The 14795-nt window shown below is 49.1% G+C and overlaps 1 protein-coding gene across 2 annotated transcripts in view; it reads left to right on the top strand.

The window, feature by feature from the left end:
• Positions 1 to 14795, top strand: part of slc1a4 (solute carrier family 1 member 4) — a 43128-nt gene that overhangs the window by 10512 nt on the left and 17821 nt on the right. The window contains exons 1-4 of one of the 2 annotated variants that reach the window (XM_071394485.1): positions 1188 to 1298; positions 6103 to 6168; positions 13118 to 13284; positions 13640 to 13873. In XM_071394485.1, coding sequence (XP_071250586.1) covers positions 6121 to 6168; positions 13118 to 13284; positions 13640 to 13873 — 449 coding nt within the window. In that variant the 5' untranslated portion in view covers positions 1188 to 1298; positions 6103 to 6120. Of the gene's footprint in view, positions 1 to 1187; positions 1299 to 6102; positions 6169 to 13117; positions 13285 to 13639; positions 13874 to 14795 lie in introns of those variants that run through there. The other variant, XM_071394484.1, reaches the window with a different exon arrangement.

The following is a 14795-nucleotide window of genomic DNA, read 5'->3' as shown; positions in this document are numbered from 1 at the left end:
GTAAAACCTGTTGTCATCTACTGTAGTATTACATCATGGTAAAACCTGCTGTCATCTACTGTAGTACTACATCATGGTAAAACCTGCTGTCATCTACTGTAGTATTACATCATGGTAAAACCTGTTGTCATCTACTGTAGTACTACATCATGGTAAAACCTGCTGTCATCTACTGTAGTACTACATCATGGTAAAACCTGTTGTCATCTACTGTAGTACTACATCATGGTAAAACCTGCTGTCATCTACTGTAGTACTACATCATGGTAAAACCTGTTGTCATCTACTGTAGTATTACATCATGGTAAAACCTGCTGTCATCTACTGTAGTACTACATCATGGTAAAACCTGCTGTCATCTACTGTAGTACTACATCATGGTAAAACCTGCTGTCATCTACTGTAGTACTACATCATGGTAAAACCTGTTGTCATCTACTGTAGTATTACATCATGGTAAAACCTGCTGTCATCTACTGTAGTACTACATCATGGTAAAACCTGCTGTCATCTACTGTAGTATTACATCATGGTAAAACCTGTTGTCATCTACTGTAGTATTACATCATGGTAAAACCTGCTGTCATCTACTGTAGTATTACATCATGGTAAAACCTGCTGTCATCTACTGTAGTACTACATCATGGTAAAACCTGCTGTCATCTACTGTAGTATTACATCATGGTAAAACCTGCTGTCATCTACTGTAGTACTACATCATGGTAAAACCTGCTGTCATCTACTGTAGTACTACATCATGGTAAAACCTGCTGTCATCTACTGTAGTACTACATCATGGTAAAACCTGCTGTCATCTACTGTAGTATTACATCATGGTAAAACCTGCTGTCATCTACTGTAGTACTACATCATGGTAAAACCTGCTGTCATCTACTGTAGTACTACATCATGGTAAAACCTGCTGTCATCTACTGTAGTACTACATCATGGTAAAACCTGCTGTCATCTACTGTAGTACTACATCATGGTAAAACCTGTTTTCAGCTACTGTAGTACTACATCATGGTAAAACCTGCTGTCATCTACTGTAGTACTACATCATGGTAAAACCTGCTGTCATCTACTGTAGTACTACATCATGGTAAAACCTGCTGTCATCTACTGTAGTACTACATCATGGTAAAACCAACTCCCCTCTCTTTTGGTTTTAGGTAGACATAATTAAATGAAGTCTGGAGGCCCCCACTTCCTCAAAACTATGTCAGCCAACATAGGACAAACTGCTGGAGTGACAGGCTAAGGAGGCAGACTGACTACCCAGAGAAGGAGCCCCCAAAGTAGGGTACAGGCGTCAGGCAGATGGGATGTGGTAAAGGTGGGGGGGGGGCAGAGAGAGGGGGGGTGACAGAGAGATGGAGGGGGGGGGGGTGGGGCGGAGGGAGAGGGAATCAAATCTTCAACCATGCTGAACACATATTACATATATAGGCACTACCCACTGAGAATGGCTCCTTTTGGCACTGACGGACTGAAATTTTAGAGAGAGAAAGAGAGAGAGAAGCACTGATGGACTGAAACATATTTGAGAGAAAGAGAGAGGGAGGGAGAGACCGAGAGAGAGAGAAATAGAGAGACAGGTACTGATGGACTGAAACATACATGTTTTAGAGAGAGAGAGAGAGAGACCAGACCACATTTATACCTCCACACTCATCTACTCATGTTTTAGAGACTTCAAGAAAGCATTTGATTAAATTTGGCAAAATGTATTTTTGATAAATAAATAGAAGCTGGTGATCTTATTAAATCAATGTACACTAAAAACAAATGTGGTTAAAATTGGCAACTAACATGGCTGCTCAATTAGTCCAACACTATTTAACATCTACATTAATGAATTGGAATCTGCAGCACTTGGTTTCACCCTACACAACACTGAAATCAAGTGTCTGCTGTACGCAGATGACCTGGTGCTGCTGTCTCCCACTAAGATCATTTGCACAGGTTCTGTCAGACCTGGGCTCTGACCGTTAACCACAGGTTCTGTCAGACCTGGGCTCTGACCGTTAACCACAGGTTCTGTCAGACCTGGGCTCCGACAGTTAACCACAGGTTCTGTCAGACCTGGGCTCTGACCGTTAACCACAGGTTCTGTCAGACCTGGGCTCTGACCGTTAACCACAGGTTCTGTCAGACCTGGGCTCCGACAGTTAACCACAGGTTCTGCCAGACCTGGGCTCCGACAGTTAACCACAGGTTCTGTCAGACCTGGGCTCTGACCGTTAACCACAGGTTCTGTCAGACCTGGGCTCTGACCGTTAACCACAGGTTCTGTCAGACCTGGGCTCTGACCGTTAACCACAGGTTCTGTCAGACCTGGGCTCTGACCGTTAACCACAGGTTCTGCCAGACCTGGGCTCCGACAGTTAACCACAGGTTCTGTCAGACCTGGGCTCTGACCGTTAACCACAGGTTCTGTCAGACCTGGGCTCCGACAGTTAACCACAGGTTCTGCCAGACCTGGGCTCCGACAGTTAACCACAGGTTCTGTCAGACCTGGGCTCTGACCGTTAACCACAGGTTCTGTCAGACCTGGGCTCCGACAGTTAACCACAGGTTCTGTCAGACCTGGGCTCTGACCGTTAACCACAGGTTCTGTCAGACCTGGGCTCTGACCGTTAACCACAGGTTCTGTCAGACCTGGGCTCTGACTGTTAATCACAGGTTCGGTGAGACCTGGGCTCTGACCGTTAATCTCAGGTTCTGTCAGACCTGGGCTCCGACAGTTAACCACAGGTTCTGTCAGACCTGGGCTCTGACCGTTAACCACAGGTTCTGTCAGACCTGGGCTCTGACCGTTAACCACAGGTTCAGTCAGACCTGGGCTCTGACCGTTAACCACAGGTTCTGTCAGACCTGGGCTCTGACCGTTAATCTCAGGTTCTGTCAGACCTGGGCTCCGACAGTTAACCACAGGTTCAGTCAGACCTGGGCTCTGACCGTTAATCTCAGGTTCTGTCAGACCTGGGCTCCGACAGTTAACCACAGGTTCTGTCAGACCTGGGCTCTGACCGTTAATCACAGGTTCTGTCAGACCTGGGCTCTGACAGTTAACCACAGGTTCTGTCAGACCTGGGCTCCGACAGTTAACCACAGGTTCTGTCAGACCTGGGCTCTGACCGTTAACCACAGGTTCTGTCAGACCTGGGCTCTGACCGTTAATCACAGGTTCGGTGAGACCTGGGCTCTGACCGTTAACCACAGGTTCTGTCAGACCTGGGCCCTGACCGTTAACCACAGGTTCTGTCAGACCTGGGCTCTGACCGTTAACCACAGGTTCTGTCAGACCTGGGCTCTGACCGTTAACCACAGGTTCTGTCAGACCTGGGCTCTGACCGTTAACCACAGGTTCTGTCAGACCTGGGTTCTGACCGTTAACCACAGGTTCTGTCAGACCTGGGCTCTGACTGTTAATCACAGGTTCTGTCAGACCTGGGCTCTGACCGTTAACCACAGGTTCTGTCAGACCTGGGCTCTGACTGTTAATCACAGGTTCTGTCAGACCTGGGCTCTGACCGTTAACCACAGGTTCTGTCAGACCTGGGCTCTGACCGTTAACCACAGGTTCAGTCAGACCTGGGCTCTGACCGTTAACCACAGGTTCTGTCAGACCTGGGTTCTGACCGTTAACCACAGGTTCTGTCAGACCTGGGCTCCGACAGTTAACCACAGGTTCTGTCAGACCTGGGCTCTGACCGTTAACCACAGGTTCTGTCAGACCTGGGCTCTGACCGTTAACCACAGGTTCTGTCAGACCTGGGCTCTGACCGTTAATCACAGGTTCGGTGAGACCTGGGCTCTGACCGTTAACCACAGGTTCTGTCAGACCTGGGTTCTGACCGTTAACCACAGGTTCTGTCAGACCTGGGCTCTGACCGTTAACCACAGGTTCTGTCAGACCTGGGCTCCGACAGTTAACCACAGGTTCTGTCAGACCTGGGCTCTGACCGTTAACCACAGGTTCTGTCAGACCTGGGCTCTGACCGTTAACCACAGGTTCTGTCAGACCTGGGCTCTGACCGTTAATCACAGGTTCGGTGAGACCTGGGCTCTGACCGTTAACCACAGGTTCTGTCAGACCTGGGTTCTGACCGTTAACCACAGGTTCTGTCAGACCTGGGCTCTGACCGTTAACCACAGGTTCTGTCAGACCTGGGCTCTGACCGTTAACCACAGGTTCTGTCAGACCTGGGCTCTGACCGTTAACCACAGGTTCTGTCAGACCTGGGCTCTGACCGTTAACCACAGGTTCTGTCAGACCTGGGCTCTGACCGTTAACCACAGGTTCTGTCAGACCTGGGCTCTGACAGTTAACCTAAAGAAAACAAATATAATGATATTCCAAGAGAGGTAAGGAAATCAGGATCACAAATATAAATTCTATTTGGACACAGTTCTGTTAGAAAACACCAAAAACTACACGACCAAAAGTATGTGGACACCTGCTCGCCGAACATCTCATTCCAAAATCATAGGCATTAATATGGAGTTGGTTCCCCCTTTGCTACTATAACAGCCTCCACTCTTCTGGGAAGGCTTTCCACTAGATGTTGGAAAATTGGTGTGGTGACTTGCTTCCATTCAGCCATAAGAGCATTAGTGGTCTCTGGCTGCCAGGTCCTCTCCACCACAGCTCTAAAGCTGCTTTGTGTCTCTGCTGGTCTCTGGCTGCCAGGTCCTCTCCACCACAGCTCTAAAGCTGCTTTGTGTCTCTGCTGGTCTCTGGCTGCCAGGTCCTCTCCACCACAGCTCTAAAGCTGCTTTGTGTCTCTGCTGGTCTCTGGCTGCCAGGTCCTCTCCACCACAGCTCTAAAGCTGCTTTGTGTCTCTGCTGGTCTCTGGCTGCCAGGTCCTCCACCACAGCTCTAAAGCTGCTTTGTGTCTCTGCTGGTCTCTGGCTGCCAGGTCCTCTCCACCACAGCTCTAAAGCTGCTTTGTGTCTCTGCTGGTCTCTGGCTGCCAGGTCCTCTCCACCACAGCTCTAAAGCTGCTTTGTGTCTCTGCTGGTCTCTGGCTGCCAGGTCCTCTCCACCACAGCTCTAAAGCTGCTTTGTGTCTCTGCTGGTCTCTGGCTGCCAGGTCCTCTCCACCACAGCTCTAAAGCTGCTTTGTGTCTCTGCTGGTCTCTGGCTGCCAGGTCCTCCCCACCACAGCTCTAAAGCTGCTTTGTGTCTCTGCTGGTCTCTGGCTGCCAGGTCCTCTCCACCACAGCTCTAAAGCTGCTTTGTGTCTCTGCTGGTCTCTGGCTGCCAGGTCCTCTCCACCACAGCTCTAAAGCTGCTTTGTGTCTCTGCTGGTCTCTGGCTGCCAGGTCCTCTCCACCACAGCTCTAAAGCTGCTTTGTGTCTCTGCTGGTCTCTGGCTGCCAGGTCCTCTCCACCACAGCTCTAAAGCTGCTTTGTGTCTCTGCTGGTCTCTGGTCCCATAAAGAACAGTCAGTTCTTACTAAAATTACTTTTATCTTATTCTTTTTTTTCTTCTTTTTAAAAAATCAGAAACTAAAGACACATCTCTGAAACAGGCATTCATCAGCACAGGAACTAAAGACACATCTCTGAAACAGGCATTCATCAGCACAGGAACTAAAGACACATCTCTGAAACAGGCATTCATCAGCACAGGAACTAAAGACACATCTCTGAAACAGGCATTCATCAGCACAGGAACTAAAGACACATCTCTGAAACAGGCATTCATCAGTACAGGAACTAAAGACACATCTCTGAAACAGGGTCTCGTCTGCTTAGTGTTTGCATGTACTGATGCTAACCTGTTATTTATTGAAGGGTATAAAACATAGAATGTAGAGTTCAGAAGGATTACAGTCATAGAGCTAGAATGTAAAAATGATTCATGGTTTTAGCTTTCATTCCCACCCGATCTGAAGAAAATTGCAGCAAATCTTGCACAGGTGTAAACGCTTAATACATCTGACAATAAATACTTGATCCTAAGTACTTTAATATAACTAGTTACTTGTTTATGAATGGCTTTGTTAACATACATGTACCTCCGAGTAATTGTTGTTTATTTGTTGTTTATATGATTGATGTTTTCTCTGTCTCTTCCTCCGTGTCACAGTATGCCACTGATTACAAGATGGTCGCTGTGGGAAACGACACCAATGGAACCATCCTCTACCAGAAGGTACTTATTATGACATCCCTCATATTTGTTGGTTTGTTTGTTTGATTGTTTGTTAGGGTCTCATTTAGCCTGTCATAGGCTATTCGTCCAAGAAAGACCAAAATACCAAACGAATGACAACTTTTAAGGAAGTGGAATTACAACCACAGTACAGTACGAACAAAGACACATTGGAAACACACTATAATAGAACAGGTGTCTGTGTTGGAGATGGTTGAGGGGGCTGTTCCACGGACAGGAGGGGGCCGGTCCACGGACGGGACGGGGCCGGTCCACGGACGGGACGGGGCCGGTCCACGGACGGGACGGGGCCGGTCCACGGACGGGACGGGGCCGGTCCACGGACGGGAGGGGGCCGGTCCTCGGACGGGAGGGGGCCGGTCCACGGACGGGAGGGGGCCGGTCCACGGACGGGAGGGGGCCGGTCCACGGACGGGAGGGGGCCGGTCCACGGACGGGAGGGGGCCGGTCCACGGACGGGAGGGGGCCGGTCCACGGACGGGAGGGGGCCGGTCCACGGACGGGACGGGGCCGGTCCACGGACGGGAGGGGGCCGTTCCACGGACGGGAGGGGGCCGGTCCACGGACGGGAGGGGGCCGGTCCACGGACGGGAGGGGGCCGGTCCACGGACGGGACGGGGCCGTTCCACGGACGGGAGGGGGCCGTTCCACGGACGGGAGGGGGCCGGTCCACGGACGGGAGGGGGCTGCACGGACGGGAGGGGGCTGGTCCACGGACAGGAGGGGGCTGGTCCACGGACAGGAGGGGGCTGGTCCACGGACAGGGCAAATAACGAAACAGACAGGAGGGGGCTGGTCCACAGACAGGGCAAATAATGAAACAGACAGGAAGAAAGTGGAAATGGAGTGAAGATCCTAGTCAGCATATTCTGCGTCTGTTATTGAGGGTACGTCCCAAACAGCCCTGGGTCTGGTATTGGGGGTACGTCCCAAACAGCCCTGGGTCTGGTATTGAGGGTACGTCCCAAACAGCCCTGGGTCTGGTATTGAGGGTACGTCCCAAACAGCCCTGGGTCTGGTATTGAGGGTACGTCCCAAACAGCCCTGGGTCTGGTATTGAGGGTACGTCCCAAACAGCCCTGGGTCTGGTATTGAGGGTACGTCCCAAACAGCCCTGGGTCTGGTATTGAGGGTACATCCCAAACAGCCCTGGGTCTGGTATTGAGGGTACGTCCCAAACAGCCCTGGGTCTGGTATTGAGGGTACGTCCCAAACAGCCCTGGGTCTGGTATTGAGGGTACGTCCCAAACAGCCCTGGGTCTGTTATTGAGGGTACGTCCCAAACAGCCCTGGGTCTGGTATTGAGGGTACGTCCCAAACAGCCCTGGGTCTGGTATTGAGGGTACGTCCCAAACAGCCCTGGGTCTGGTATTGGGGGTACGTCCCAAACAGCCCTGGGTCTGGTATTGAGGGTACGTCCCAAACAGCCCTGGGTCTGGTATTGGGGGTACGTCCCAAACAGCCCTGGGTCTGGTATTGAGGGTACGTCCCAAACAGCCCTGGGTCTGGTATTGAGGGTACGTCCCAAACAGCCCTGGGTCTGGTATTGAGGGTACGTCCCAAACAGCCCTGGGTCTGGTATTGAGGGTACGTCCCAAACAGCCCTGGGTCTGGTATTGGGGGTACGTCCCAAACAGCCCTGGGTCTGGTATTGAGGGTACGTCCCAAACAGCCCTGGGTCTGGTATTGGGGGTACATCCCAAACAGCCCTGGGTCTGGTATTGAGGGTACGTCCCAAACAGCCCTGGGTCTGGTATTGAGGGTACGTCCCAAACAGCCCTGGGTCTGTTAATGGGGGTACGTCCCAAACAGCCCTGGGTCTGTTAATGGGGGTACGTCCCAAACAGCCCTGGGTCTGTTAATGGGGGTACGTCCCAAACAGCCCTGGGTCTGGTATTGGGGGTACGTCCCAAACAGCCCTGGGTCTGTTAATGGGGGTACGTCCCAAACAGCTATGAGAGACCAGTGGGAGGACAGCAAACACAGAAGAGGACAACGTACAGTACAACGTACTGTACACACTCACACTGTTCTATGATTCACTGTCCAATGTTGAATACACTTGTCATGATACGCTACACAAGTGACCATCCGTTTCCATAGCAACACACATAGCAACTTCACTGGAGCCTGGTAACAAACAGAAAGGACTCAATAGAAGTTTAACGGTTCTTTCTTTAAAAAGGGATCAGTGATGAACTGTTCAGTGATCAGTATTCATCCACATCCTTAACCCTGATCAGACCAGGCTACTCTGTTGTGACGTCAATGTCAGTCACTGTCCTGTGTTTGTTCAGTTATGCCATGTGTCATATTCAGCCCTTATATAGCCAGGCAGGCCCAGCTAGCATGTTAGTTTGACCAACGACTCTGCCTTTAAGAGAGAGAGTCCCAACAGGGAACACTGGTCTGGCACGGTCCGAGGATGGATTCCTGGCGAGGATATATTCCTGGAGCGCCCTTTGTCCAGATACACTCAGACGTAGTGGCTGGTTGGCATTGCTGAGTGTGTGTTTGTCTGTGTGTATGTGTGCATGTGTACAGAGCTGGGGTGAGAAGGTCAATCATCGCTACAGGAAAACGTGGTGACAGAATTTTTTCTCTGTTTTTATTTCTGTGTGAATTTCAGAAGACCTTTGAAAAAAGTTAACAAATTCTGTATCACCAAGATACTTATGTCGTGGTCCAGTCAGCACAGATGATATGAGCTCCCACCCACCTGTCTGAGGAAGATTCAGTAGTCTACCATTTTAAAAGCCTACAGATGTATAAAGAACAGAAAGGCCTGCACACCCTGTTCCTGCAGATGTATAAAGAACAGAAAGGCCTACACACCCTGTTCCTACAGATGTATAAAGAACAGAAAGGCCTGCACACCCTGTTCCTACAGATGTATAAAGAACAGAAAGGCCTGCACACCCTGTTCCTGCAGATGTATAAAGAACAGAAAGGCCTGCACACCCTGTTCCTACAGATGTATAAAGAACAGAAAGGCCTGCACACCCTGTTCCTACAGATGTATAAAGAACAGAAAGGCCTGCACACCCTGTTCCTGCAGATGTATAAAGAACAGAAAGGCCTGCACACCCTGTTCCTGCAGATGTATAAAGAACAGAAAGGCCTGCACACCCTGTTCCTGCAGATGTATAAAGAACAGAAAGGCCTGCACACCCTGTTCCTGCAGATGTAAAAAGAACAGAAAGGCCTGCACACCCTGTTCCTGCAGATGTATAAAGAACAGAAAGGCCTGCACACCCTGTTCCTGCAGATGTATAAAGAACAGAAAGGCCTGCACACCCTGTTCCTGCAGATGTATAAAGAACAGAAAGGCCTGCACACCCTGTTCCTGCAGATTATAAAGAACAGAAAGGCCTGCACACCCTGTTCCTGCAGATGTAAAAAGAACAGAAAGGCCTGCACACCCTGTTCCTGCAGATGTATAAAGAACAGAAAGGCCTGCACACCCTGTTCCTGCAGATGTATAAAGAACAGAAAGGCCTGCACACCCTGTTCCTGCAGATGTATAAAGAACAGAAGGGCCTGCACACCCTGTTCCTGCAGATGTATAAAGAACAGAAAGGCCTGCACACCCTGTTCCTACAGATGTATAAAGAACAGAAAGGCCTGCACACCCTGTTCCTGCAGATGTATAAAGAACAGAAAGGCCTGCACACCCTGTTCCTACAGATGTATAAAGAACAGAAAGGCCTGCACACCCTGTTCCTACAGATGTATAGAGAACAGAAAGGCCTGCACACCCTGTTCCTGCAGATGTAAAAAGAACAGAAAGGCCTGCACACCCTGTTCCTGCAGATGTATAAAGAACAGAAAGGCCTGCACACCCTGTTCCTACAGATGTATAAAGAACAGAAAGGCCTGCACACCCTGTTCCTGCAGATGTATAAAGAACAGAAAGGCCTGCACACCCTGTTCCTACAGATGTATAAAGAACAGAAAGGCCTGCACACCCTGTTCCTACAGATGTATAAAGAACAGAAAGGCCTGCACACCCTGTTCCTGCAGATGTAGAAAGAACAGAAAGGCCTGCACACCCTGTTCCTGCAGATGTAGAAAGAACAGAAAGGCCTGCACACCCTGTTCATGCAGATGTATAAAGAACAGAAAGGCCTGCACACCCTGTTCCTACAGATGTATAAAGAACAGAAAGGCCTGCACACCCTGTTCCTACAGATGTATAAAGAACAGAAAGGCCTGCACACCCTGTTCCTGCAGATGTATAAAGAACAGAAAGGCCTGCACACCCTGTTCCTGCAGATGTATAAAGAACAGAAAGGCCTGCACACCCTGTTCCTGCAGATGTATAAAGAACAGAAAGGCCTGCACACCCTGTTCCTGCAGATGTATAAAGAACAGAAAGGCCTGCACACCCTGTTCCTGCAGATGTATAAAGAACAGAAAGGCCTGCACACCCTGTTCCTGCAGATGTATAAAGAACAGAAAGGCCTGCACACCCTGTTCCTGCAGATGTAAAAAGAACAGAAAGGCCTGCACACCCTGTTCCTGCAGATGTATAAAGAACAGAAAGGCCTGCACACCCTGTTCCTGCAGATGTATAAAGAACAGAAAGGCCTGCACACCCTGTTCCTGCAGATGTATAAAGAACAGAAAGGCCTGCACACCCTGTTCCTGCAGATGTATAAAGAACAGAAAGGCCTGCACACCCTGTTCCTACAGATGTATAAAGAACAGAAAGGCCTGCACACCCTGTTCCTACAGATGTATAAAGAACAGAAAGGCCTGCACACCCTGTTCCTACAGATGTATAAAGAACAGAAAGGCCTGCACACCCTGTTCCTGCAGATGTATAAAGAACAGAAAGGCCTGCACACCCTGTTCCTGCAGATGTATAAAGAACAGAAAGGCCTGCACACCCTGTTCCTGCAGATGTATAAAGAACAGAAAGGCCTGCACACCCTGTTCCTGCAGATGTATAAAGAACAGAAAGGCCTGCACACCCTGTTCCTACAGATGTATAAAGAACAGAAAGGCCTGCACACCCTGTTCCTGCAGATGTATAAAGAACAGAAAGGCCTGCACACCCTGTTCCTACAGATGTATAAAGAACAGAAAGGCCTGCACACCCTGTTCCTACAGATGTATAAAGAACAGAAAGGCCTGCACACCCTGTTCCTGCAGATGTATAAAGAACAGAAAGGCCTGCACACCCTGTTCCTGCAGATGTATAAAGAACAGAAAGGCCTGCACACCCTGTTCCTACAGATGTATAAAGAACAGAAAGGCCTGCACACCCTGTTCCTACAGATGTATAAAGAACAGAAAGGCCTGCACACCCTGTTCCTACAGATGTATAAAGAACAGAAAGGCCTGCACACCCTGTTCCTGCAGATGCTCCCAACTCTCACCTCTGTTGACAACGTTTTGATCCCAAAGAGCTTCATGAGGTGAAAACATGTAGACACTTCACAGGGGAGGATGTCCCAAAGAAACTAAATGCCAACAAACGACACAGATCACCAGCACGCAAGGGTTAATGTGCGCAGCTCCACTGCACTGTAGTCGGCTTGGAACGTGACCATTTTCCTGATTTGTTGACCTGACCTCCAAGCGAGGCTGGAAGGAAGCCCAGCCATGTCATCACTCAGCTGGGTAGTTTGGCCCAGCTGTCACAGGGCCCGCGGAGGAAGAGAAGACTGGGAGGGGTGACAAGGATCGGAGGGGACAGAGCCAGTCCCTTTCTGAATCGCCCTCTTGTACCCAGCTGTCAGACTGACAAGGGAATGCATCCCAAATGCCACTCTATTACCTATATAGTGCCCTACTTTTAACCAGGGCCCTATGGCGCTTTATAGGGATTATGGTACCATTTGGGACGCTCCCATAGAAATGCTTGGCTCATTCATTGGCAGAGAATTACCAGTCTATGAGGGGTACTGATGAACAGACATGGCAGACCCTCCTCCGACCAGTGCTAATAGTGGTGGGTCCCCCCTAAAGGGCTCAATGGGAGCATTGCTCTTTTCTCTGGGCTGAATATCATTTTAGGAGACTATTTAAATGGTAGCCTACTGAATCAAATATCAAATGAAAGGCTATGTTCTGATGTCCTATGTTATGATGTTCTATGTTCTGATGTTCTATGTTCTGATGTCCTATGTTCTGATGCCCTATGTTCTGATGCCCTATGTTCTGATGCCCTATGTTCTGATGCCCTATGTTCTGATGCCCTATGTTCTGATGCCCTATGTTCTGATGCCCTATGTTCTGATGTTCTATGTTCTGATGTCCTATGTTATGATGTTCTATGTTCTGATGTTCTGATGTTCTATGTTCTGATGCCCTATGTTCTGATACCCTATGTTCTATGTTCTGATGTTCTGATGTTCTATGTTCTGATGCCCTATGTTCTGATGTTCTATGTTCTGATGCCCTATGTTCTGATGTTCTATGTTCGATGTTCTGATGCCCTGATGTTCTATGTTCTGACGTTCTATGTTCTGATGTTCTATGTTCTGATGTTCTATGTTCTGATGTTCTATGTTCTGATGTCCTATGTTCTGTGTTCTGATGTTCTGATGTCCTATGTTTTGATGTCCTATGTTTTGATGCCCTATGTTTTGATGTTCTATGTTCTTATGTTCTATGTTCTGATGTTCTGATGTCCTATGTTCTGATGTCCTATGTTCTATGTTCTGATGTTTTATGTTCTAATGTTTTATTTTATGTGTTCTGATATTCTGTGTTCAGATGTTATGATGTTCTGTGTTCTGATGTCCTATGTTCTGATGTTGTGATGTTCTGTGTTCTGATGTTTTATGTTCTAATGTTCTATTTTATGTGTTCTGATTTTCTGTGTTCAGATGTTATGATGTTCTAATGTTCTGTGTTTTTGTAAAAAAAAAAAAACACAACCATACATAAACAAAAGTGTGTTATGTGTTCTATGTAGGTTCCTGTGGGCACAGAACCAGATGGTATGAACATCTTGGGCCTGGTTCTCTTTGCCATGGTGTTCGGGGTGGCACTGAGGAAGCTGGGAGAGGAGGGGGAGGAGCTCATACGCTTCTTCAATGCTTTCAATGAAGCCACCATGGTGCTGGTGTCCTGGATCATGTGGTGAGTGACCTTAAACAACCCAGATCATGTGATTAGCCTCTCCTGGTTCCCAAGACTATTCCCAAGGGAAAACAAGAGGAGCTTCTGATGGCTCACTAGATAAAGTCCGTACTGTTTATTCCTTAAGAAGTGCAGGAGGTGTTGTAGGCTGCTGACGCTATGCATTTGACTCTGAAATGAGAAGCTACTTTTTGACTGGGAAGCTGCCTACTTATGTTGAATCAAATTAAACATTTAATTACATTTCTGATAAATATTATAGGTTTTCCTTTCAAATAAATCTGCAGCAAAAATAAATATTCTGTTAGTCATCACCTCACCAAATGGTATACATTCTATATTTCTCCTACCTCAGGTACGTCCCGTTCGGCATCATGTTCCTGGTGGGTAGTAAGATAGTGGAGATGGAGGATGTGGTTCTGTTGGTGACCAGTCTGGGGAAATACATATTCGCCTCCGTCCTGGGTCATATCATCCACGGGGGGGTCGTCCTGCCTCTCATCTACTTTGGGTTCACACGCAAGAACCCCTTCAGCTTCCTGTCCGGCCTCATCACGCCCTTCACCACCGCTTTCGCCACCTGCTCCAGGTAGGCCTCTGTTACTGTATCCCTCCACCAGTCCAGGTACTATCTCTCCACCAGTCCAGGTACTATCCCTCCACCAGTCCAGGTACTATCCCTCCACCAGTCCAGGTACTATCCCTCCACCAGTCCAGGTACTATCCCTCCACCAGTCCAGGTACTATCTCTCCACCAGTCCAGGTACTATCCCTCCACCAGTCCAGGTACTATCCCTCCACCAGTCCAGGTACTATCCCTCCACCAGTCCAGGTACTATCCCTCCACCAGTCCAGGTACTATCCCTCCACCAGTCCAGGTACTATCCCTCCACCAGTCCAGGTACTATCCCTCCACCTGTCCAGGTACTATCCCCCTGCCTGTCCAAGTACTATCCCTCCACCAGTCCAAGTACTATCCCTCCACCAGTCCAAGTACTATCCCTCCACCAGTCCAAGTACTATCCCTCCACCAGTCCAGGTACTATCCCTCCACCAGTCCAGGTACTATCCCTCCACCAGTCCAGGTACTATCCCTCCACCAGTCCAGGTACTATCCCTCCACCAGTCCAGGTACTATCCCTCCACCAGTCCGGGTACTATCCCTCCACCAGTCCGTGTAATATACCTCCACCAGTCCGGGAACTATCCCCGCCTGTCCAGGTACTATCCCTCCACCAGTCCAGGTACTATCCCTCCAGCAGTCCAGGTACTATCCCTCCACCAGTCCGTGTAATATACCTCCACCAGTCCGGGAACTATCCCCGCCTGTCCAGGTACTATCCCTCCACCAGTCCAGGTACTATCCCTCCAGCAGTCCAGGTACTATCCTTCCACCAGTCCAGGTACTATCCCCCTGCCTGTCCAGGTACTATCCCCCTGCCTGTCCAGGTACTATCCCCCTGCTAGTCCAGGTACTATCCATCCACCAGTCCAGGTACTATCCATCCACC

This window comes from Salvelinus alpinus, chromosome 3, assembly GCF_045679555.1.
Source record: "Salvelinus alpinus chromosome 3, SLU_Salpinus.1, whole genome shotgun sequence".
In the NCBI taxonomy this organism is placed as follows: domain Eukaryota; kingdom Metazoa; phylum Chordata; class Actinopteri; order Salmoniformes; family Salmonidae; genus Salvelinus; species Salvelinus alpinus.
This window is presented reverse-complemented; position numbering and strand designations above follow the sequence as displayed.